A 22,042-nucleotide genomic window follows, 5' to 3' on the forward strand; every position below is an offset into this window, starting at 1 on the left:
AGGCGGCTCTGTGTTTATAATTCTTCATCAAGCCCCGCCTTTTCCCTCGTCAGCCAATGACCGAGCTCAGTGGGGCTGCCAGGTCGGGAATATTCCAGGGGTTTCGCCTCAAGTCCTGCCCCCTGGCTTTCTGGAACCAATCAGCGCCCTGGATGCCTCTCCTCCCAGAACTCTCCAGACTCTTCTAGGATTCGCTGGAGGAAACAGGAGTCCTAAGGAGAGGGGGAGAGGGGCTGGGAAGGTCCACCCACACTGTCTCTGGTTTCCTGGCGACCAGCCAGCCAAGTAGTTTGGAGTCGACTGGAAGGATCAGCCCTGGGCTTGTAATTAATTGTAGGGCGGTGAGAGGATCTCGGGGCTCAAATTAGTTTGGTGGTTTAAAGTAGAATTAAGGGCTACACGACTGCCGGGACAGCCAAAATACAGAAAGTTCCCGAGTTTCTCGAAGAGGGTTGGCTATCTGTGGGCCAAGGAGAGTGATCGGAGGCTAACGCTGATGGAAGCAGCCACGTTTGGGCTGGCTCGCCGAGCGGCCGGGCTGTCCGAGAAATGCCTTGGTCATCCGCGGCGCTTTTCCCATCTTATTTTTAAAATGGGAAGGAAAAGGAGAGAGTTGAAGCTGTTTAAGTTTTGGCTCCTCTTTAGCCCTATTCAGATGGGAGGGGAAATTTTAATTTTCAGAAGAAAATCAATTAGGTATATGGCTTTTAGATTGTAGAAGGTTCCCAACGCCTTAGAAGGGACCTGCTCGGTCGGGGGAGCGTGGGAAGGGCAGGGCTGGAGCCACAGCGCCCCTGTCCCCGCCCAGAGCTGCTCCCTTTCTCCTCGGGCTGGACTGGGCTTGAGAAAGAAAATATTTTCCATAGATATTTAGCTGTCCTTTGCGCTTCTCCGGATTCCTCATCTTTCCCAGCCCCAGGTGCGGACGCACCCCTCCCCTCCTCTGTGCCTTTTAAATTCCTGGTTCAGCCTCGGATGATCAGTGGTGCCTGGATTAACCTGAGTCCCGAATTCGGTCTTCTGCCTTGTCATTTGCGGCTCCTAGGCTGTCCACTACTTTTAAGTAAATGTGGTGTGGTGGTGAGCCTGCGAGGGTGGGGGTGGGGGAGCGTTCAGTCCTGTTTGAAGAGCATGCTATATAGTTGGTTGGCGGGTGGCCCATTGTAAACAGTCTGGAATGATGCTGGAAGGTGAGAAAGGTTGGCAGGACCTAGGTTCTATCTCCTCTAAAAGTTCAGGTTGTTTGCTGTGTACTTAATTCGTCCATTTAACTTTTTATCCTAGATTTCAGCTTTCTGTTGTTAGCCTCCTTCCTGTTTTAAATACAGTGACATTTGGTAATTTATTTTGGCTTTTGTTTCTTCTTCCTTTATGGGCAATGCAAGATCCCTTATTAGGCACCTAAAGTGAAAATGTGAGGGACATTAAAGCCATAGTAGAGGGGATTCACAACCCATGAAATAGACTCATTACTGTATCCACATGTCTTGAGCATAGAAAACATAACAGCACAAGTCGGAGGAGGCAGTTGTGGGGTTTTGTTGTTGTTGTTTTAAAATTAATAGCTAAGCCTTAGTTGTAGCATGGTCAATCTTAGTTGTAGCATGTGGGATCTATTTTCTTGACCAGAGATCGAACCCAGGCCGCCTGCATTCTCCTCTACAGAGTCTTAGCCCTTCTGGACCACCAGAGAAGTACCTGAGGAGGCAATTTCTGATAAAGGGAAGAAATCTCGCTTTGAACACTTTTGCTTAACTGACGTTTACACACATACACACACACACGCGCGCGGGCGCACAGCCATTCATCAAACACCTCTTCCTGAAATCTGAGGGTATTCAGTTTATTTTATAATTTGTTCAGGTTAATCAGATATACAGATTTGTTAAAGCAATATTTTTATCTTTCACTGTGCAGGTAGGTGATAACTTTTTTTACATTCAGGTGTGGCTCTCCAATGAATCACCTCCTTAATCTAGTCAAACTGGTTAAACTTCAGGAATTTTCCATCTCTTTATGCAGTATCTGAAAGGGGATTCCCCAAACGTCCATCTTAGCCACCCAGTTTGTGAACACTTCCAGAGAAGTGTTCACCTCCAGAGAAGTCCTTAACCTCATCCCCTCTCCCCTGTCTTCCTCACCATCAGCTGCTGCTGCTACTGCTAAGTCACTTCAGTTGTGTCCGACTCTGTGCGACCCCAGAGACAGCAGCCCACCAGGCTCCCCCGTCCCTGGGATTCTCCAGGCAAGAACACTGGAGTGGGTTGCCATTGCCTTCTCCCCCATCAGCTGCTACCAGCAGGAATTCTGGATTCGCTCTCCTCTCCAAAATTTGCAGTTCTCTTCCTCTATTGGCTTGAAGCAAAGGGCATCATTGTCTCCACTGCTCGACAGGGAGACAGGTGATAGGGCCTCAAATCTTGCTGTTGCTGGGGTGGAGGAGTGGGGGAGCCACTTGAAAATGCTGTTTTTCATGAATCAAGCAGTCAGCTACACACTGTATTAACCTACACTTTGCGTTGTCTCTCTCTGTGGATGACCCGGAAACCTAAATATCCGTATTTCTTTTCCATTTCCTATGAGGAGAGTCTCTTGAATTTTGTCTTCCTTTAACACTGGACACTTCCCAAGGCAGGAACTCAGGTACCGGTTTAATTGGTGCCTAAGGAGATTTGGTGTATGACCATTTAGCAGCGTGTGTGTGTGTGTGTGTGTGTGTGTGTGTGTGTGTGTGCGCGCGCGTGCGCACGCGTGTGCATGCCTTCAATGGGGTTGGAGGATGTAATTGACCATATCTAAGCCTTAACAACTTTCATAAGCTTTAAATGATAATCAGGCTATTCGCCTATTGACTTCTGAGATCTCTATAATGAGAAAGGCCCTGCTACACAACTGCAAGACTCTTGACAGCATCTCAGGGAGATAGCTGTGCTATAATTCAAACTGAATGCTGTATTTTTGTACCTGATAAATCCTTTAATGTAACACATTTGAACCACATGAAAAATCAGATTTCTGCTCTAAGTACCCATTCCCTAGTCTTGACAATCTTTAAAAAAAACTGGTGTGGGAGGCTCATGGCTAAAATATTTACTTTTAATTCCACTAATGTTATTAACTATACCATTTGTATTTTGCTTGTTTCACAAGATTATTATTTCTTGTATTACCAAGTATATGACTGAGCTTTCAACAGAAATGATGACTAGACTTGAAGCAGTTGATCAAATGTATAGTTCGATATATGATCAATGAGTGTAATAGTGTAACTCTAGAAGGCAATGGCAACCCACTCCAGTGTTCTTGCCTGGAAAATCCCATGAACGGAGGAGCCTGGTAGGCTGCAGTCCATGGGGTCGCTAAGAGTCGGACTCCTGAGCAACTTCACTTTCACTTTTCACTTTCATGCATTGGAGAAGGAAATGGCAACCCACTCCAGTGTTCTTGCCTGGAGACTCCCAGGGATTGGGGAGCCTTGTGGGCTTCCGTCTGTGGGGTTGCACAGAGTTGGACACAACTGAAGCGACTTAGCAGCAGCAGCAGCAAGGAGATTTTAAGAATCCCAAGAGACTTTTCACAACTTTATTTGATGCATTTTGGAATTAGTTTTTTAAAATCGGGTTTAGTGTTTGGAAGAATCAAGATTAAGGTTGCCCAAGCCTGACCGGGTGACAGGGTAAAATTTAAGGGTTGGGGATGGGAGAGAGACTGCCAAGAATGCTAACTGCCAAGGGAAGGAAGTGGGTGGGGCGGGGGGAGCCGTCCTCACCCTGAAGTTGCAGGATCTTTTTTTGTTCTCTCTCCTTTTTCCTACAGTTTTTCATCCAGTATGGTTTTTCTCAAGTCTATTTGTTTTTAAAAGACAGTATAATTCTAGGTTTTTCAGACAGAAGCAAAAGAGAACAATGTGACACCTAGAGCCAGGCATTTTTTCATTTTATTTTTGGCTGTGCTAGATCTCTGCTGCTACAGAGGCTTTTCTCTAGTTGTGGTGAGCAGAGGCTATTCTCTAGTTGAGTTGGGGGTAAGCAGGCTTCTCATTGTGGTGGCTTCTCTTGTTTCAGAGAATGGGCTGTACGTGCTCAATAGTTGTGGCACACAGGCTTAGCTGCTCCTTGGAACGAGGACATGTGGGAATCTTCCTGGATCAGGAATAGAACCTGTGTCTCCTGCATTGGCAGGCGGATTCTTTACCGATGAGCCACCAGGCGAGCCCTGAGCCAGGCATTTGTAACCTTCAAAGGGCAAAGGCCTGACAGTGTTAGTCACCCAGTCATGTCCGACTCCTTTGTGACCCCGTGGACTGTAGCCGGCCAGGCTCCTCTGCCCATGGGATTTTCCACACAAGAACACTGGAGTGGGTCGCCATTCCCTTCTCCAGGGGATCTTCTCTACTCAGGGATAGAACCCAGGTCTCTTGCACTGTGGGCAGATTCTTCACCCTCTGATCCACCAGGGAAGTGTGGCAAAGGCCTGGGAACTCTGCTAATTTCCAGCAGCATGGGGGAAAAAACTGGGAAAGGGAAGACCTGGGTTTGTATCTGGACTCTATCTCCTTGTTGAAGCTGTTTTTCTTTCTTAACAATGAAGTACGTGTAAATGAACTAAATTACACAAGTTGTATAAATTAGAATTAATATTTATTTCATAGTATGATACCATCATGGATTACAAAGACAATATTTAAAAGACTAGTTCAGTGCCTGTGACAGAGTTGTACTCAAAAGTTTGTGCCCTTCATTCTTTTATTGGAGTAACACTCTCTCGAGTCTCATCTCTCAATCATTTCTTACTGAGGTGCTTACAAGGTTGGGGATTACTACCAGGACTATGATAGTAATACTTTCAGTTTACCATAAAAACTATCTTGAGATTTTTAGGCAGAGTCCTTCAGCCAAACCTTTCTGTTTTCAAAGATGAGCACAAAGGTTCAGAGGTTTCGTGGCTTGGCCAGATCACCCAGACAGGTAATTACGGAACCGGTGATTGAACTAACATGTCGGCCTACTTTCTACTTTGGACTCCTCTCAATGCTGGCACATAAACCCTATCGTTCCACGCTCTGTAAAAGAAGAACAGAAACAACCATGGACGACAGTAAAGAGTGAATGCCAGGGCTCTACGTGCACCATGGGGGTGTGTGACCTGCGGAGACTCACCTCCAGGCTGTTGCTTCTGACTCACGCCTATCTACGCACCCCAGCTCCGCCGCTTTCCCCGCCAACACCCACACTTCCACCTTTTCAGCCCTTCCAGGTTCTCCCAGGACCGTCTCCCCTTCCCGTTATCACAGACTGGTCGGTTGTTAACAGAGGAAGGGAGGGGGAGCCCCGTTACTAGGGCTAGGCTAGCAAGAATCTTCTGGAAGCTAAATGTAGAGCCGTGACTAAGCTTGAAGTCTTAGGGTGGCGGCGGGGCAGGGGGCGAAGGGCGGGGGAGGGAGACTTGGGTGGGGCAGTTTGTTTGTTGAAGAGTGTTCCTACGAGCCAGTCCCCGCCTCTGAGCCCAGAGAGCTCCAGAAAGTTCCTGACACAGCCCGAAACGGGGGCAAGGAGCCAGAGCGAGTAAGACCCCGATGGAGCGGGGCGGGGCCTGACGGCGGGGCTGGCCGCGGAGTTGCCTGGCCGGTGCCGGCGTTCTTCGGTTGTCTTTTTCAAAATGGGATTAAAGGAGTCAGTAAAGGAGAGACCTTTAGAGTTTCCCTCAAACTCGCTAATATGTTGGGTGAAAACACCGGACAGGTTTGTAACTGACACAAGTAAGTCGGATGGATTGGGGTTGCCAGAAGCTAGAAGGTCCCCACCGCCCGAGGCGGGTGCGCCGCAGCCCTGGGCAGGGATTGGCTACAGCTGGGAGCTTGCTGTCTTCTCTCTGCCGCCGTCCCATCTCCCGAATCTAGTCCCTGGCTCTCCTGGGGACGTCTGGATGGGTAAAAAGGTGGAAGATCCTCTGGGGTGATTCTGATCTTCCGGACTCCCCCGCCCCCTTACCCTGTATTTCCTGTGTGCCCTCCCTCCTTCCCCGCCGTGCCCTTTCCTCCGATTTCCTGCTGGGCGGTACTGGCGCCCGTGGGGTGGGGCAGGTTGGCTCGGCATCCCGAATTCGCTGCGATACCTGACCCCTTAACGTCTCTACGTGAGCTGGAGTTAGGAGAGGACTGATGGGGTTGCTATATCCTACTGAACTGCACTGGATACTTTGCGGGTGACCCTTGGGGATGGATTTAAGGTGATCAGTTGGAATAAAGAATGATGACAGTTGCCCTTTCTTATTCCTACCTTGAGGCTCGCCCCCTCAGAAATCGCCAGTGTTGACTTTTCACCTGAAAACCATTTATTTTAACTGAAAGCCCATGCTTCTGTGCACTTCTCTCACAATTATGTTATTGCTTTGGTATCCTTTTCATTTTTAATGACAGAATCCAGTTAAACACCAGGAGTAACTATGTGTTAATAACGTAGTATCTTGGATTTAAAATCAGTCACATTACCATAACAATCTAATTTTTCAGGGCTGGCATAGGGAAGTAGGTGAGATTGGAATTAGGGAAGGTGTTAGATTTTAAAAATGCTTTTTGATCGACCATTATTTTTCCTTGATGCACCTCCTCCCCCCCACCCCCACCCCGAGTTCCTGCTGCTACCGCAATCACCTTCTCCAGGAATGACTTTGCATTCTCTTTGTCCCTCAGCTTCATGTTGAAGGTGATTATTTTCAAAGTAGTCTGTGCAAGGGACTGTGCAGTAACATTATATATTGACTTCCTAATAAAACACCCTGATAATCTTAACTGGTTTAGCCATAGGAACTCATTTTCTCCGAATTAATTTCTGGAGATTTCCCTAATCTCTCTTATCAAAGGTGTTTGTTAGGTCTTTCCCAATCTCCACCCACCCTCCCCATCCCTTGCCACCTCCCCCTAAAGTAGTGTGACTGCTTCAAGAGTTATTGTATTATCTGCAGATGACAGTCACAGATGGTACTGCAGTTCTGTGGGGGTAGAGGAGGTCGTGTTCCAACCGCATATCCCCATGAAGGGTGACTCACATTGTGGCTACAGTCCACCGTGCTACAGTTCACCTACCCTGAGGATTAAACCTGTGTTTATATGCTGGCCTGCAAGTCTAAGCATCTCTTAGATTTCCATTTCCAAACTTACAGGGACAGGTCTACCTCTACATGTTATTACCATTAATATTAAGAGTTTCTTCTAATGCAAGTATTTAGTGAAAGATTTGGTGGGCCTTGAGATACACACACTCACAAAGTGTTTTTCCAGAATGTTGACACAATTTTTTTTTAAAAACTACTTTTGGTGAATTCACATAAACCATTTTAAAGTGTAGAATTTAGTGGTACCTAGCCCAGTTTGTGCAATCACCACTTCCACCTGGTTCCAGAATCTCTGTAATCCCCAGATACAATTGACTTTTAAAGGGGCTCACTCCCCAAGTCGTGAGGATTGTGCCAGGCCTTTTCCCACAAACAGGCTGTGGAGGGGACTCTTCCCAGAATTCTAGCAACAGTTAAAGCAAGAAGCATCTGCAGGGGAAGGAAGCCTGTGGTTAAGGCTTCCTGGTGCAGTGCTGCAGGTTTTTTCAATCACTCTTCTAAATTAACCAGTATTAAACCTCTAGCATTAACCGTATTATCTGACATAGTTGTTTAGGATTATACATTGTCAAAGCAGAAAGATTACCGATTGTGAAACCTAGGGTAGACCCAGAACCCAGAACCAGACATGCACAAAGCCCTGTGGGCAGCAGAGCAAAAAACAATAAAACCTCAGTTGGAATCCAGGTTCAACATCTTCCCTGAACCCGTTTTTTTAACCTTGAAATAAATTTAAGCCAGTGACTTTTAAGTCTCCACATACGTCCACCTGTGGAAGCCAAACACTGCCTATACTCAATATGGTGGAATGGGAATTAATAAACATGTAAAAGGCCCCTGGTACAGTACCTGGTAGGTAAGCACACTGAAATACTGGGGGTCCGTCCTCCTGCTGGGGCATGAAACAGTGACACCTCTCTAAGGTACTCACTGGGATACTTAAAATGTTGGTAACCAGTACTGGAAACGCAGCATTTTTATCTCAGCATTCTTTTAAGAAATTAAACTTTAGCATCAGGCCAAACCCTTCCATTTTAAACTGTGAGACTTGAGGATCACAGTGGCTAACGCAATCATGCATAATTAGGCAAGCCAGTACTAGAATTCACATTTCCTCAGTGCCAATTTAGGACTCACCTTCTCTTTCATGCTGAATCTAGATTAAGTAACAAGGCTCTAAGGTATCACCTGTACTAACAAGCAGCAGCACCCATGACTTCCAATCTAACTGCCTCTTATTTGCCTGCTTCTCCAGGAATACTGCCACTACAGGCACCTTTTGAGTTCACCCGTAAAGTATGGACCCCCCGCCCAACCTTGAGGCTATCATGCCAGTAACCCTTAACATTTTCTGGATTCACAAACACAACCATTCAAATGAGCAGCTTTATGTTTCCCAAGGATACTATTTGCCTAAAAGAAATGTGTCATAATGCTGTATTCTTCTTTTCTGGATCCCTGACCTTATCTAAGAGGCCAATTGCAGTTCATTTTTGGATACTGTAAAACAGACAACCTCTACAGATCCTTCTAACTTCAAAATAAAAACACAGAAGCAAACATCACTCGAATTATTTGAGTTTATTTACTTGGAAGTAAACAGAAACGGGTGAAAAATAGCTTGAGTTTGGCATGAATACTACAAAAAGAAACTGACAAAAGATGGCACTATACATTCAGCTCTATACTTAAGACTCTGGAAAAAAGAGTTCCTAATTTCATAAAAGGGACAGTTCAACATCTCAAACAGCTTGCATAGCTGATGGCTGATGAAAGGCAGATATATAAGGCAATGCAAAGCCTTGGATCCCAACAGTCTCCATAACAAACATGAGCAATCCAGGGAAGGATTCCTAATCCACCTCCTCAATGGTGGGGCCAGACCCAGAGCCCCCTTTAGGGCCCTGAGCCCCAAAGCCGCCAGCCCCGGGGCCGCCCGCCCCCTGGTACAGTCTGCTGATGATGGGGTTACACACCTGCTCCAGCTCCTTCCTCTTGTGCTCAAACTCGTCCTTCTCCGCCAAGGTGTTGGCGTCCAGCCAGGAAATCACCTCCTGGCACTTGTCCAGCACCTTCTTCTTGTCCGCCTCGCTGATCTTGCCCTTCAGCCCCTCATCCTCCACGGCGCTCTTCATGTTGAAGGCGTATGACTCCAGCGCGTTCTTGGCAGACACCCTCTCGCGCTGGACCTCGTCCTCCGCCTTGTACTTTTCCGCCTCCTGCACCATGCGCTCGATCTCCTCCTTGCTCAGCCGGCCCTTGTCGTTGGTGATGGTGATCTTGTTGGCCTTGCCCGTGCTCTTGTCCGTGGCCGTGACGTTCAGGATGCCATTGGCGTCGATGTCGAAGGTCACCTCGATCTGGGGCACCCCCCGCGGGGCCGGCGGGATGCCGCTCAGCTCGAAGCGCCCCAGCAGGTTGTTGTCCCGCGTCATGGCCCTCTCGCCCTCGTACACCTGGATCAGCACGCCCGGCTGGTTGTCCGAGTAGGTGGTGAAGATCTGCGTCTGCTTCGTGGGGATGGTGGAGTTGCGCTTGATCAGGGCGGTCATCACGCCTCCGGCCGTCTCCAGTCCCAGCGACAGGGGAGCCACGTCCAGCAACAGCAGGTCCTGCACGTTCTCCGACTTGTCCCCCATCAGGATGGCCGCCTGCACCGCCGCCCCGTACGCCACCGCCTCGTCGGGGTTGATGCTCTTGTTGAGGTCGCGCCCGTTGAAGAAGTCCTGCAGCAGCTTCTGCACCTTGGGGATGCGGGTGGAGCCCCCCACCAGGACCAGGTCGTGGATCTGCGCCTTGTCCAGCTTGGCGTCGCGTAGCGCCTTCTCCACGGGCTCTAGGGTGCTCCGGAACAGGTCGGAGCACAGCTCCTCGAACCGCGCCCTGGTGATGGACGTGTAGAAGTCGATGCCCTCGAACAGGGAGTCGATCTCCAGGCTGGCCTGGGTGCTGGACGACAAGGTTCTCTTGGCCCGCTCGCATGCGGTGCGCAGCCGCCTCACGGCCCGCTTGTTCTGGCTGATGTCCTTCTTGTGCTTCCTCTTGAACTCCTCCACGAAGTGGTTCACCAGCCTGTTGTCGAAGTCCTCCCCGCCCAGGTGCGTGTCCCCGGCCGTGGCCTTCACCTCGAAGATGCCGTCGTCGATCGTCAGGATGGACACGTCGAACGTGCCCCCTCCCAGATCAAAGATGAGCACGTTGCGCTCGCCCTTGCCCGTCCTGTCCAGGCCGTAGGCGATGGCGGCGGCCGTGGGCTCGTTGATGATCCTCAGCACGTTCAGCCCCGCGATCACCCCCGCGTCCTTGGTGGCCTGCCGCTGCGAGTCGTTGAAGTAGGCCGGCACGGTGATCACCGCGTTGGTCACCGGGTGGCCCAGGTACGCCTCGGCGATCTCCTTCATCTTGGTCAGCACCATCGACGAGATCTCCTCCGGGTAGAACGCCTTGGTCTCCCCTTTGTAGCTCACCTGCACCTTAGGCTTGTCTCCGTCGTTGATGACGCGGAAAGGCCAGTGCTTCATGTCCGACTGCACCACCGGGTCTCCGAACTTGCGGCCGATCAGCCGCTTCGCGTCGAACACCGTGTTCTGCGGGTTCAGCGCCACCTGGTTCTTGGCCGCATCGCCGATGAGCCGCTCGGTATCGGTGAAGGCCACGTAGCTGGGGGTGGTGCGGTTGCCCTGGTCGTTGGCGATGATCTCCACCTTGCCGTGCTGGAACACCCCTACGCAGGAGTAGGTGGTGCCCAGGTCGATGCCGATAGCCATGTTTTTCGCCATGCCGGTGCCCTGCCTTTTCGGCTCCGAGATACGCTTCAAACCTGAAAACGGCCCACAGGATCAACGACGTGAAGCTCTGGTGCCCCTCGGGGCGGTCCTTGGAGATAGCGGGTCTGCGGAAGCTGTTCTCACGGACTAAGCCGCAAGTTTTATCAGCTCTCTCCAGGCTGCTGTTTCTCCTCAGGCGGCTCTGTGTTTATAATTCTTCATCAAGCCCCGCCTTTTCCCTCGTCAGCCAATGACCGAGTTCAGTGGGGCTGCCAGGTCGGGAATATTCCAGGGGTTTCGCCTCAAGTCCTGCCCCCTGGCTTTCTGGGACCAATCGGCGCCCTGGATGCCACTCCTCCCAGAACTCTCCAGACTCTTCTGGGACTTGCTAGCTGGCACTGTCTCGGAAAGGGGTAATGGGAGGGGAAGCGGTAGGAGGGGCTGGTGGGTCGGGACTTCGGGCGGTGGTGTTGACGCCGCCCTGCTCTAGTCGCGTTACAATGGAGGTGCTGCCTCTGACCTCACGGGCTATTAGAGAATTAGGATGCTAGGTCTGGACCCAGCTCAAAGTCGCAGGGCGGGGCGGGTGGGGGGTGGGGGGACACCGCCTGCGCAGTTTGGCTATTGAAGGAGCCCCAAGTTATAGGGGCTCCCCATCCGAACCGTATCAAACTGGATCGAAGGCGGCGGGACACTAGGTGAGTCACAAGTGCTGTGACTGGAATGGGCTGGCAATAGGCAAGACTAGTAGATCCCGGTTTGAGGAGGTATTGGAAACTTCTCTAGTTTGTTTAAATATAGGTATGGGGGCATTGGCTAGTCAGGGAAGGGGCATCCTTTAAGGGCCGCAAACGTGGCTGGATTGCTTAGAGCTACCAAAAAAAAAGTGAAGGAGCTGGTAGGTTATTGTCTCCAGATAACAGGAGTTCTGTTTTTGAGAAGATTAGAGAAAGTCTTAGAGAGCACCACCTTACCTGAGAAAACTCATGAGGGCTTGATTGGGTTCTTAGCGGCATTCTTCAGACTGGCCGAAATCTCAACAATCCCTAATAGAGGGTAAAAGACGACCGACAGGGTTGCTAAACCCACTTGTGGAGAGTGATGTCTCTTGAGGAGACTAGAACTTAAAATAATTAGTTCAGCAGGAGACTTGTACCATATTCAGTTCGGTTCATTCAGTCGTGTCCTACTCTTCGCGACCCCATGACTCGCCCCCTGTCCATCACCAACTCCCGGAGTTCACTCAGACCCACGTCCATCGAGTCAGTGATGCCATCCAGCCATCTCATCCTCTGTTGTCCCCTTCTCCTGCCCCCAATCCCTCCCAGCATCAGAGTCTTCCAATGAGTCAACTCTTCGCATGAGGTGGCCAAAGTACTGGAGTTTCAGCTTTAGCATCATTCCTTCCAAAGAAATCCCAGGGCTGATCTCCTTCAGAATGGACTGGTTGGATCTCCTTGCAGTCCAAGGGACTCTGAAGAGTCTTCTCCAACACCACAGTTCAAAAGCATCAATTCTTCGGCGCTCAGCCTTCTTCACAGTCCAACTCTCACATCCATACATGACCACAGGAAAAACCATGGCCTTGACTAGATGGACCTTTGTTGGCAAAGTAATGTCTCTGCTTTTGAATATGCTATCTAGGTTGGTCATAACTTTCCTTCAAGGAGTAAGCTATCACAGACACAGGACAGTGGAGTCAGGCCCTGTGAGGAATTGAAATCAATATGCCACTGCCCTCCCTCTTCATTCCTGTTAGCTAGGAGTTTTTCTATCTTGTCCAAAAACCTTGTTTGGAAGAGATATTTGTACAGGGATTATATGGCAGGATTATTCATAATAGCCATAAAATGGAAACCACTTAAGTGCCACAGAAAGAATGAATAAACAAATGTGGTATATACATACAGAAAAAGTTATTCAGCTGTAAAGATGCAAGAAATTATGACATATGCTGTAAAGTAGATGAATTTTTAAGATATTATGGTAGGTAAGCCAGTCACAAAAAGAAAAATAGTGTATAATTTCACTCATGTGAGGTACTTAGAAGAGTCAAATTCTGAGAGACAAAAAGTAGGCCAAAAAAAAAAAAATGTAGACTAGTGGTGGTCCAAGGGTTGGGAGAAGAGGGGAAATGAGTTGTTTAATGGGTATAAAATTTGTTTTGCAAGATAAAAATTCTGGACATTCGTTGACCAACAATGTGAGTGGACTTACTTCTGAATTGTATGCCAAAAATTGGTTAAGAGGGTAAATTTTATGTTGTGTGTGTTTTACCACAGTTAAAAATAAATAAAAATTTAAAGAAAATAAAAAAATGTTCTCACTGAAAAACTTTTATCTCATTCTTTTCCCACAGGCCTAGGAAAACCATGGCTGCAGCTAAGGGAACAGCTATCGGCATCGACCTGGGCACCACCTACTCCTGTGTGGGGGTGTTCCAACACGGCAAGGTGGAGATCATCGCCAACGACCAGGGCAACCGCACCACCCCCAGCTACGTGGCCTTCACTGATACTGAGCGGCTCATCGGCGATGCAGCCAAGAACCAGGTAGCCATGAATCCCCAGAACACTGTCTTTGATGCCAAACGTCTGATAGGCAGAAAATTTAATGATCCTGTCGTGCAATCAGATATGAAACTTTGGCCTTTCCAAGTAATCAATGAAGGAGGCAAGCCCAAGGTAATGGTGTCCTACAAAGGGGAAAAGAAAGCTTTTTATCCTGAAGAAATCTCTTCTATGGTACTAACTAAGATGAAGGAGACTGCTGAGGCTTTTTTGGGCTACACTGTCACCAATGCTGTGATCACTGTGCCAGCCTACTTCAATGACTCTCAACGCCAGGCCACCAAGGATGCGGGTGTTATCGCAGGTCTCAATGTGCTAAGAATTATCAATGAACCCACTGCTGCTGCCATTGCCTATGGCTTAGATAAAGCAGGTCAGGGAGAGCGACATGTCTTGATCTTTGATCTGGGTGGAGGCACATTTGATGTGTCCGTCCTGACCATAGATGATGGGATTTTTGAGGTTAAGGCCACAGCTGGGGACACCCACTTGGGTGGAGAGGATTTTGACAACAGGCTTGTGAGCCACTTTGTGGAAGAATTCAAGAGGAAACATAAGAAGGACATCAGCCAGAACAAGCGGGCTGTGAGGCGGTTGCGCACTGCCTGCGAAAGGGCCAAGAGGACCCTGTCATCTAGCACCCAGGCCAACTTGGAAATTGACTCACTTTATGAAGGCATTGACTTCTACACATCCATCACCAGAGCCCGGTTTGAAGAGTTGTGTGCAGACCTGTTTAGGGGCACCCTGGAGCCTGTGGAGAAGGCTCTTCGGGATGCCAAGATGGATAAAGCTAAAATCCATGACATTGTCTTAGTAGGGGGCTCTACGCGAATCCCTAAGGTTCAGAGGCTGTTGCAGGACTACTTTAATGGTCGTGATCTCAACAAGAGCATCAACCCCGATGAGGCAGTTGCCTATGGGGCTGCAGTTCAGGCAGCCATTTTGATGGGGGATAAGTCTGAAAAGGTACAGGACCTGCTTTTGTTGGACGTGGCTCCCCTGTCTTTAGGGTTGGAGACTGCAGGGGGAGTCATGACTGTATTAATCAAGCGCAACTCCACCATCCCCACGAAGCAGACACAGATTTTCACCACCTATTCAGACAATCAGCCGGGCGTGCTGATCCAGGTGTATGAGGGCGAGAGGGCCATGACTCGGGACAACAACCTGCTGGGGCGCTTTGATCTGACTGGAATCCCTCCTGCACCCAGGGGAGTGCCTCAGATTGAGGTGACCTTTGACATCGATGCCAATGGTATTCTCAATGTCACAGCTATGGACAAGAGCACGGGCAAGGCCAACAAGATCACCATTACCAATGACAAGGGCCGGCTGAGCAAGGAAGAGATCGAGCGCATGGTTCTGGATGCTGAAAAATACAAAGCTGAGGATGAGGTCCAGAGAGAGAAAATTGCTGCAAAAAATGCCTTAGAATCCTATGCTTTTAACATGAAGAGTGCTGTGAGTGATGAAGGCCTACAGGGCAAGATTAGTGAGTCTGATAAAAAGAAAATACTGAGTAAATGCAATGAGGTCCTTTCGTGGCTGGAGGCCAATCAACTGGCTGAGAAAGATGAGTTTGATCATAAGAGAAAGGAATTGGAGCAAGTGTGTAACCCAATCATCACAAAACTCTATCAGGGAGGATGCACTGGGCCTTCCTGTGGAACAGGGTATACACCTGGAAGGGCTGCAACAGGCCCCACAATTGAAGAAGTAGATTAATCTTATGTGGAGCTGGACGGTTCTAGGGTGCCTCTAAGATGAATTTTGTTGCCCTCATCTTCAAACATGGTTATGATTCCTGAATTGACTGGACCTGAATGTAAGTGATCATCTCTTTTGGATTCTGATGGAGGAGTCTCATATACCATCTTTTCACACTCCAGTAATTTTCTGACACATTCCAACAAATTTCTGACTCTGGAATGAGACTCTTAGGAAAACTAGGCACCTCTCGGAACCATTTGAAGAATTTGAATGTCTGTTATTTATTTCCAGCCTTCCCAACTTCCTTTTTCCTGTGTGGATGGTTATTTGTCCCTCAGTAAATTTGTTCCTAAAGCAAATTACTTGTGGTATTTTTAGACTATGAGTGTATCTTGTAAAGTAGGGAAAGGGAGAGTGTGTGGAGTGACCACGTGTGGTCTGTTTGTGAGCTAATTGTGAATGATTAAGCTGGTAAGGGCGAAGTATTTGAGTTTTCATGAGCTGATTGAAGAAGGAAAAAATTTTTTGATTATCAGGCACCTTTAACCTTTAGCCCCAGTTAGAGTGCTGCTGCTGCTGCTAAGTCGCTTCAGTCGGGCCCGACTCTGAGCCTACCAGGCTCCTCCATCCATGGGATTTTCCAGGCAAGAGTATTGGAGTGGGTTGTCATTGCCTTCTCCCCAGTTAGAGTAGCTGCTAATTTAGAGACCGCTTTTAAATAATTGACTGATTTAGGTGTTTCAGGTTAAGCTGGGGAGTTGGGGCAAGGACCGGAACTTCTGCTTCTTGTCCTGATGTCACTCATAGGTGGGGCCTAGGAGATCCAGCCCCTGGGCACTCAATATTACAGTCCTTTACTTGCTGAATATATTTCTTAAAAAACTTACTAACAAATGTGTACTTTTATGCAAGAAGAGAAGTGAAAAACTTATGATGAGCTTATTCCTTAAAAAATACCTTCCCCTATTGTGTCATAATTTCGCATACTTATCAAGCCTGGGGGAACATGATATAAGTATGTTTAACTGCATTTACTGCATTTGTGTCCCTTTGTGTTTGAGAGGGAAATATTTGGAAGTGAAATATTAGAATGGGTATTTTTATCCCCGATCCAGTGTGTTCTGTTTTACTCAGTCCTTTATAGGACAGCCGTAGGCAAAGTATAAAAGAAATGTGGACTGAGAGTAATGTGTTTATTGGGAACCTTTGATAAAATCAAGATTTGCTGGCGTACAGGCTCTTGATCTTTTTTTTGTTGCTGTTGTTACCCAAGTGTAGCATGCAGAGAAAAGTGTACAAATCATCATGGATTTTCACAAGCTCCCCGGCAGTCAGTCTGCAATAGGAAGTGTCTTTAGGGTAAGAGCAAATCGGGCTGGAAGTGAATTTATTGTCATAGAAAGGAATAAAAACCTAAGAGGCGGTGAGCCAAGCCTTTTCGACCCTCCTGGCGCAGTTGGGGCCCGCGCCTGCGCGGTGGGCGCTCGCCCCTCCGGGAGGAAGTCGGAAGGCGGGAAGCCCCGCCCCTCTCCCGGCTTTGGCTTTTTCGTCAGTTTTACCCGGCCGGCTCCCCCTGAGCGGCAAGCCAGCCGTTCGCTCTCCTCCATCACTCGGAGCTCTCCGCTGTGCCACCCCGCTGCGCCTGCGCGACCCCACCCCGCCCCACGCGCGGGCTCGCGATCCAATTCCCGCCAGGCCTCCGGCCCACGGCACCCGGCCCGCGCCTTCCCGGTCCGGCGGAGAGCAAGCACCATGGTAGGTTACCGTGACGTCACAAGGGGGCGCCCTTGGGGAGCGCGGGCGGTTGGGACGGTTCGCGGCAGGGTGGGCGTCCCTTTGGAGGCTTTGTTCCTCTGGGCTGGCGTTGGGCCCTAGATTTTTCCCTCCATTATTGGTTTCTGCACCTCAACTTCTTTGAGAAGAGACTTGGAAGCAAACGGAATTTTTTTACCCCCTATGAGGGAGTCAGCAGGGACTGTAGATCTCAAGGAGCATTTCCCTGACGGAGACCAGGCTCCGAGAAGGAGCGGGTGGAATACTTTGTACAATTCTCTAGGAGGAGTGGGCAGGACCCCAGGAGAGATAGTCCATTGAGGCAGACCCGACGTGTGCAGGGTAGATGACTCTGGGGCTTTATGTCAGGGGCTCGTAGTGTGCATCATCGTCAGGGCTGCAGCTGTTCATTCGAGTATTCCTTCCTGTGTATTCCTGTGAAGTATTCCTTCATGTGAAGTTTAGAGAACTGCCAGAGATGTGGCGGGATCCCAATGCCAATGTTTGGTAATACTGGCAGGGATTCACACCTCTTTACTATGTCCCTTCCCATATGATGGTTTTCCCCCTCTCGCCCAATAGCTCTTCTATTCCTTTTTCAAGTCCCTTGTCGGCAAGGATGTGGTCGTGGAACTCAAGAATGACCTGAGGTAGGTACTTGTTCCCACAAATTTGTAGGGGGTGGATGTGCCAAGCGCCCTGGAACCTGTTTAACTTGACGAGTATTTGAGCACTAGGCAAGGTGGGAGAGATACAAAAGGAAGAAACGACTTGTGCCTTAAATTTACAGATTAGCTGGGGAGTTGTATCATGTATTGGAAAACAATATAAAGAAATATATAAGTAGTAAGTACCAGAGAGAAGACAGGGCAGACCCAACTTCTAGAAATCGAAGTATCAGTTCCACAAGTAACGATGTATGTAGAAAGATGTTGGTAGATTTGTGTGTGTGTGTAATAGACACAAGTTGGGGGGGGGCAATAGCCATAAATAGGGAATGGGTTCGATTGTGGTATTTCCATATAATATAGCTGTTACATAGAAATGAGATACCAATAGGAAAAGCTATTGCAGTACTGTATATGTGGCATAATCTCGCTTTTGTTGAAGAAAATATAAAAGATACACAGGAGACCAGTGCAGCTCCTTCTGTCTGTACTGTTTTACATCCCCTGGCCCCTTGTATCCTTAGCTTCTAATCATCTCTCAGGACTTGGATTAAACGCTATATCCCTGGACTTTCCTGGTTCTAGCCAAGTACACCCTTCTGTTACAAAGTCTTTTTCCTTGCTAGTGGGTGCTTCTCAAATTGTGATTTCATAGAAATGTATTAACTGTTTAGGAACCGTCTTTCCTACAGGGCCAAGAGCATTAGGTACACAGCTTACCACTGTGTACCTAATGTCTAACACAGGCCTGAATAAATTGTTTAACTCATTTTATTTTCAGAACATCTCTACATGGCATACACTATTGTTGCTGTTTTACACATGAGGAAACTGAAGGTTGGATAGATTAAGAAACTTGGTTAATTAATTGTTAGGTCTACACAACTAGTAAAAGACAAAATCAGAACTTACTTAAATTCCATTATCTGCCCCCCCCACCCCCCCACCCCCATACGTTTTTAATGGGCTTCCCTGATAGCTCAGTTGGTAAAGAATCCACCTGGAATGCAGAAGATCCTGGGTCAGGAAGATCCACTGGAGCAGGGATAGGCTACCCACTCTAGTATTCTTGGGCTTCCCTTGTGGCTCAGCTGGTAAAGAATCCGCCTGCAATGCAGGAAACCTGGGTTTGATCCCTGGGTTGGGAAGATCCCCTGGAGAAGGGAAAGGCTACCCACTCTGGTATTCTGGCCTGGAGAATTCCACGGACTTTATAGTCCATGGGGTCGCAAAGAGTCAGACATAACTGAGAAACTTTCATTTCACCTCTTTTTAAATTAAAAACAGGGTCGTAGTCTCTATGCAGTTGTGAAACTTGCTTTTCACTTAACAGTATGTTGTGGGTATTTTCCATGTCAATAAAGTTGATGTTTAACGTTGTTAATGTCTGAATAGCATTTTTCTAAGCTGGCTAGAACTGATTTAAGCAAAACCTTGCTGCTGGACACTTAGGCTGTTCCCAGTTCTTCGTTTTTACAAGTGATTTTGCCCTGAACATCCTCAAGCATAAATCTTTGTATACATCTCATTTCATTAGAAGAAAAAAAGAATGCTTTGAATGAAATGTACATTTTAAATATCAAAACATACTACCTGACTGTCCTTTAGAAAGTTTGAGTCGATGTATTCTCTCCCTAGCAGTTTCTTCTACATTTCTATGTGAGGTAATTTCTTAGTGGGGGAAACATTGACATGGTGGAATGGTGAAGCAAGGGATTTATTTGCCTTTTAGGTCAGAGATTTCTGATCTATGGTACCCGCAATGCATATGATATTGATGGCATATAAATTGGGTCCATGTAGAGAGACAAGTGTGGAAACCACAACTACTTCCATCACTTCTGTAAGATGACTTGTTTTTTATTTTCCTCTTTTTTTCTTCCTGGGTTTTGCAAATGGCAAGAATAACTGTTGTTATAGCCTCAGACCCTAAAGCAAGGACTTAAAAGATTCGAAGGTAATCCATTGGGTTGGGAGAAGTGCTCTTTCTCTCATGCTGGGTGTCAGACCACTTTTGTGCCAAGTATCTCATTCTAAAGGGACTGAAGAAAAGTTACCACTTTATGCCATTCCTGAAAGTTATTTCACAGCTGCAGTAGGTGATAGGGCACCATCAAAGGGTGTTTTTTTTTGTTTTTTTTTTTAAGCATCCAGGAATATGGGGAAATCACCACTGAGGCAGTTGGTCTGACACTGGATTTCAAATACTTAGAATTTTACAAAAACTAGGGTCCAACAGAGAACCGACAACTTGAATTTTGGCAAGATAAGGATGTTTTAAAACTATTAACAATTTTTAAATACAAAAAGGCAATTAAAGAGCAGTTATTCTTACAGAAAAAACTATTGACAACCTTTACCACACTATACACATACTACACTAGCTTATGTTTCCCCTTTTGTCATAGATTCTTGGAATCTTTGCGCGCACATTAGTGTTTGAGAAACAGGTTCTAAGGAACTTAGAATCTGGGAGTGACATGCAGGATGGTTAGGATGAAGGCAGCCAGGCTGGAGGCTAGCGTGGATTGAACTGTAATGACATTAGACCTTGGTTTGTCAAAGAGAATTATAGAAATTGCAGAAATGTTAGACATCAGCAAACAATGGGGATTTGTAGGACATGAAGGGTCCTCGATTTACAGGGTTTGAGGTTGTGAGAGTGTTGAAATCATGAGCAGAAATTAAAGGATTGGGAGAGAGTCTGGCTTGAAGCACTGGTATTTAGATGGCATCCCTCTTTAACATTGCAGGGGGCTCATGGATTGAGGCAGAGGACATCCCTTGTGCCTACATCATCAAGAACACTGCTAGTTTGTTAATTTATATACATTACATATGGGGCTCTGGTTCCAAAGCAGTAGTATTTGAAAAGAACTGATGATTTGGGGGGTCAGACAGGCCTGGATCAAAGTCCTTGTTCTAAACTTGGACAAGTTACAAAATGTTTCTGGGCCCCTGGATGTTTCATAATAGCTACCTAATGAAATGGCTGTAAAGATTACAAATACTATGGAGAATACAGGTCTGGCACATAACAATTGTTTGATGGCAGCACAAGAGTGAGTTGGTTTAGGGAGAAGAGATGTGAGGTCTAAAATAACACACTGCTCTGGAAGCACTTTGTTTCGTACTCCAGAGCTTAGTCATGCCCCTTTCTGGTTGTACCTTTTCTGGTTTCTTCAAGTCCTTTACTTCCCCCAACCGTGTTCTTATCCCCTGCTCTGAAGTCACCTCTGTGTTGACTTTGGTATAAATTAATTTGGTTTTACCCTCTCTTTGCCCATAACAGCATCTGTGGAACCCTCCATTCTGTGGATCAGGTGAGATTATAAGGGCCCTGAATGGGGTCTTGGGGAAGGATACGGGAGAGCTTGAGAGCTGGGTACTTTCATCTTGTCTCTAGTTTTAATGATGGTGTTCATCTTTTCTTAGTATCTCAACATCAAACTAACTGACATCAGTGTCACAGACCCTGAGAAATACCCTCACATGGTGAGTTGTGGATAGAGAAGAGGAACGCCTCTCAAAGAAAGCAGGGGGTCCCTGGCTGGATAGAGGGCATTTTTTAAGGATGTTTTCACATTTGCCTATCTTTGTCTAGTTATCAGTGAAGAACTGCTTCATCCGTGGCTCAGTGGTTCGGTATGTGCAGTTGCCAGCAGATGAAGTCGACACACAGTTGCTACAAGATGCAGCAAGGAAGGAGGCCTTGCAGCAGAAGCAATGATAGTTCCTCCTCCCTTCCCCTCCATTGGTGACCCTTAACATCATTTCCCAGCCCGGAGGCCTCCCTCCCATACTTCTTGAGGTGTTGTTTGTTTTTTTGATAGCAAAAGCTTTTTTTTTTTTTTTTTTAAAGAATGTGGATGAGAGGGCTAATAATGGGGAGCGGCTGTCCTCTGTTGAGTAGGCTGAGGAACTGAGAAGCCTTCCCTGTCTCCAGCACCTGCCTTTCTCTTCTTCCCTGGAGGTGGTGGGAGAATCTGTCAAATCTCTCCAGGGTGGCACGTGATTTATTGTGGGGAGGGAAGGAATCTATCCCGCATCGGGAATAAAATTTATGAAGCAAATTCGAGTTCTGGTTCTGTGTGCGCTTTGGGAAGGGGGCTGGAGAGTGGGTGGGAAAGGCGCGCTTAATTCGTCCAAGCCCTGTTACTCTCAATTACCCCAGCATTATCCGCTACTACTCCTGGTATAAACCATAGCATTACCCCAACTGGACTATGCCGTGTTTTCTGAACATTGGCATCAGTCTTACTGCTTTCTTTTTCTAATTTCGTATGTGACTCCTACTTCTCCCAGTGTGGGGGGGCCTTCCCTGCTCTTGGAGGAAATAAGTTTTTGAGGGGTGAAGGGAGGTAACAAAGGGAGGGTTAACAGGTTCCCTTTTAGTCACGAGAGAAAGATCCTCGAACTCATTTGCTCTCCATTCTCC

At 47.6% G+C, this 22,042-nt stretch overlaps 3 protein-coding genes and 1 long non-coding RNA gene across 7 annotated transcripts; 2 read left to right on the forward strand and 2 right to left on the reverse strand.

The window, feature by feature from the left end:
* Nucleotides 1-4,618: 4,618 nt before the first annotated feature.
* LOC139178985 (uncharacterized) lies at nucleotides 4,619-5,464 on the reverse strand. The gene is made up of 2 exons (XR_011563428.1): nucleotides 5,160-5,464; nucleotides 4,619-5,062 (listed from the first exon to the last, which is right to left on the reverse strand). It is a non-coding gene; the product is annotated as an uncharacterized lncRNA (long non-coding RNA).
* Nucleotides 5,465-5,502: 38 nt separating this feature from the next.
* LOC109577025 (heat shock 70 kDa protein 1-like) lies at nucleotides 5,503-15,522 on the forward strand. 4 transcript variants are annotated; one of them, XM_070778188.1, is made up of 2 exons: nucleotides 5,503-5,741; nucleotides 13,240-15,522. In XM_070778188.1, exons 1-2 carry the CDS (start codon nucleotides 5,659-5,661, stop codon nucleotides 15,176-15,178), a joined length of 2,022 nt encoding a protein of 673 aa, XP_070634289.1. In that variant the 5' UTR covers nucleotides 5,503-5,658; the 3' UTR covers nucleotides 15,179-15,522. The 4 variants fall into 4 exon arrangements, with proteins under 4 accessions (XP_070634289.1, XP_070634290.1, XP_019841307.1 ...); XM_070778189.1 differs by having other exon boundaries at nucleotides 5,603-5,758; XM_019985748.2 differs by lacking the exon at nucleotides 5,503-5,741 and adding an exon at nucleotides 11,162-11,293.
* On the reverse strand, nucleotides 8,680-11,049 carry LOC139178984 (heat shock 70 kDa protein 1A). The gene has a single exon (XM_070778191.1). The coding sequence runs from the start codon at nucleotides 10,890-10,892 to the stop codon at nucleotides 8,967-8,969; it is 1,926 nt and encodes a 641-aa protein (XP_070634292.1). The 5' UTR covers nucleotides 10,893-11,049; the 3' UTR covers nucleotides 8,680-8,966.
* Nucleotides 15,523-16,453: 931 nt separating the features above from the next.
* On the forward strand, nucleotides 16,454-21,677 carry LSM2 (LSM2 homolog, U6 small nuclear RNA and mRNA degradation associated). Its single transcript, XM_019985752.2, has 5 exons — nucleotides 16,454-16,918; nucleotides 17,519-17,586; nucleotides 20,897-20,927; nucleotides 21,040-21,099; nucleotides 21,209-21,677. Exons 1-5 carry the CDS (start codon nucleotides 16,469-16,471, stop codon nucleotides 21,332-21,334), a joined length of 735 nt encoding a protein of 244 aa, XP_019841311.1. The 5' UTR covers nucleotides 16,454-16,468; the 3' UTR covers nucleotides 21,335-21,677.
* The last annotated feature ends 365 nt before the right edge of the window (nucleotides 21,678-22,042 follow it).

Source organism: Bos indicus, chromosome 23 (genome assembly GCF_029378745.1).
Source record: "Bos indicus isolate NIAB-ARS_2022 breed Sahiwal x Tharparkar chromosome 23, NIAB-ARS_B.indTharparkar_mat_pri_1.0, whole genome shotgun sequence".
In the NCBI taxonomy this organism is placed as follows: Eukaryota; Metazoa; Chordata; class Mammalia; order Artiodactyla; family Bovidae; genus Bos; species Bos indicus.

Excerpts from the sequence above, each read along its gene's own strand:
- LSM2 (XM_019985752.2), top strand. The coding sequence starts at position 16,469 with ATGGATTTTCACAAGCTCCCCGGCAGTCAGTCTGCAATAGGAAGTGTC. Across the intron at positions 17,587-20,896 it reads GAACTCAAGAATGACCTGAG|CATCTGTGGAACCCTCCATT; the intron begins GTAGGTACTTGT and ends TGCCCATAACAG. Across the intron at positions 21,100-21,208 it reads CTGAGAAATACCCTCACATG|TTATCAGTGAAGAACTGCTT; the intron begins GTGAGTTGTGGA and ends ATCTTTGTCTAG.
- LOC139178984 (XM_070778191.1), bottom strand. The coding sequence starts at position 10,892 with ATGGCGAAAAACATGGCTATCGGCATCGACCTGGGCACCACCTACTCC.
- LOC109577025 (XM_070778188.1), top strand. The coding sequence starts at position 5,659 with ATGGGATTAAAGGAGTCAGTAAAGGAGAGACCTTTAGAGTTTCCCTCA. Across the intron at positions 5,742-13,239 it reads TGGGTGAAAACACCGGACAG|GCCTAGGAAAACCATGGCTG; the intron begins GTTTGTAACTGA and ends CTTTTCCCACAG.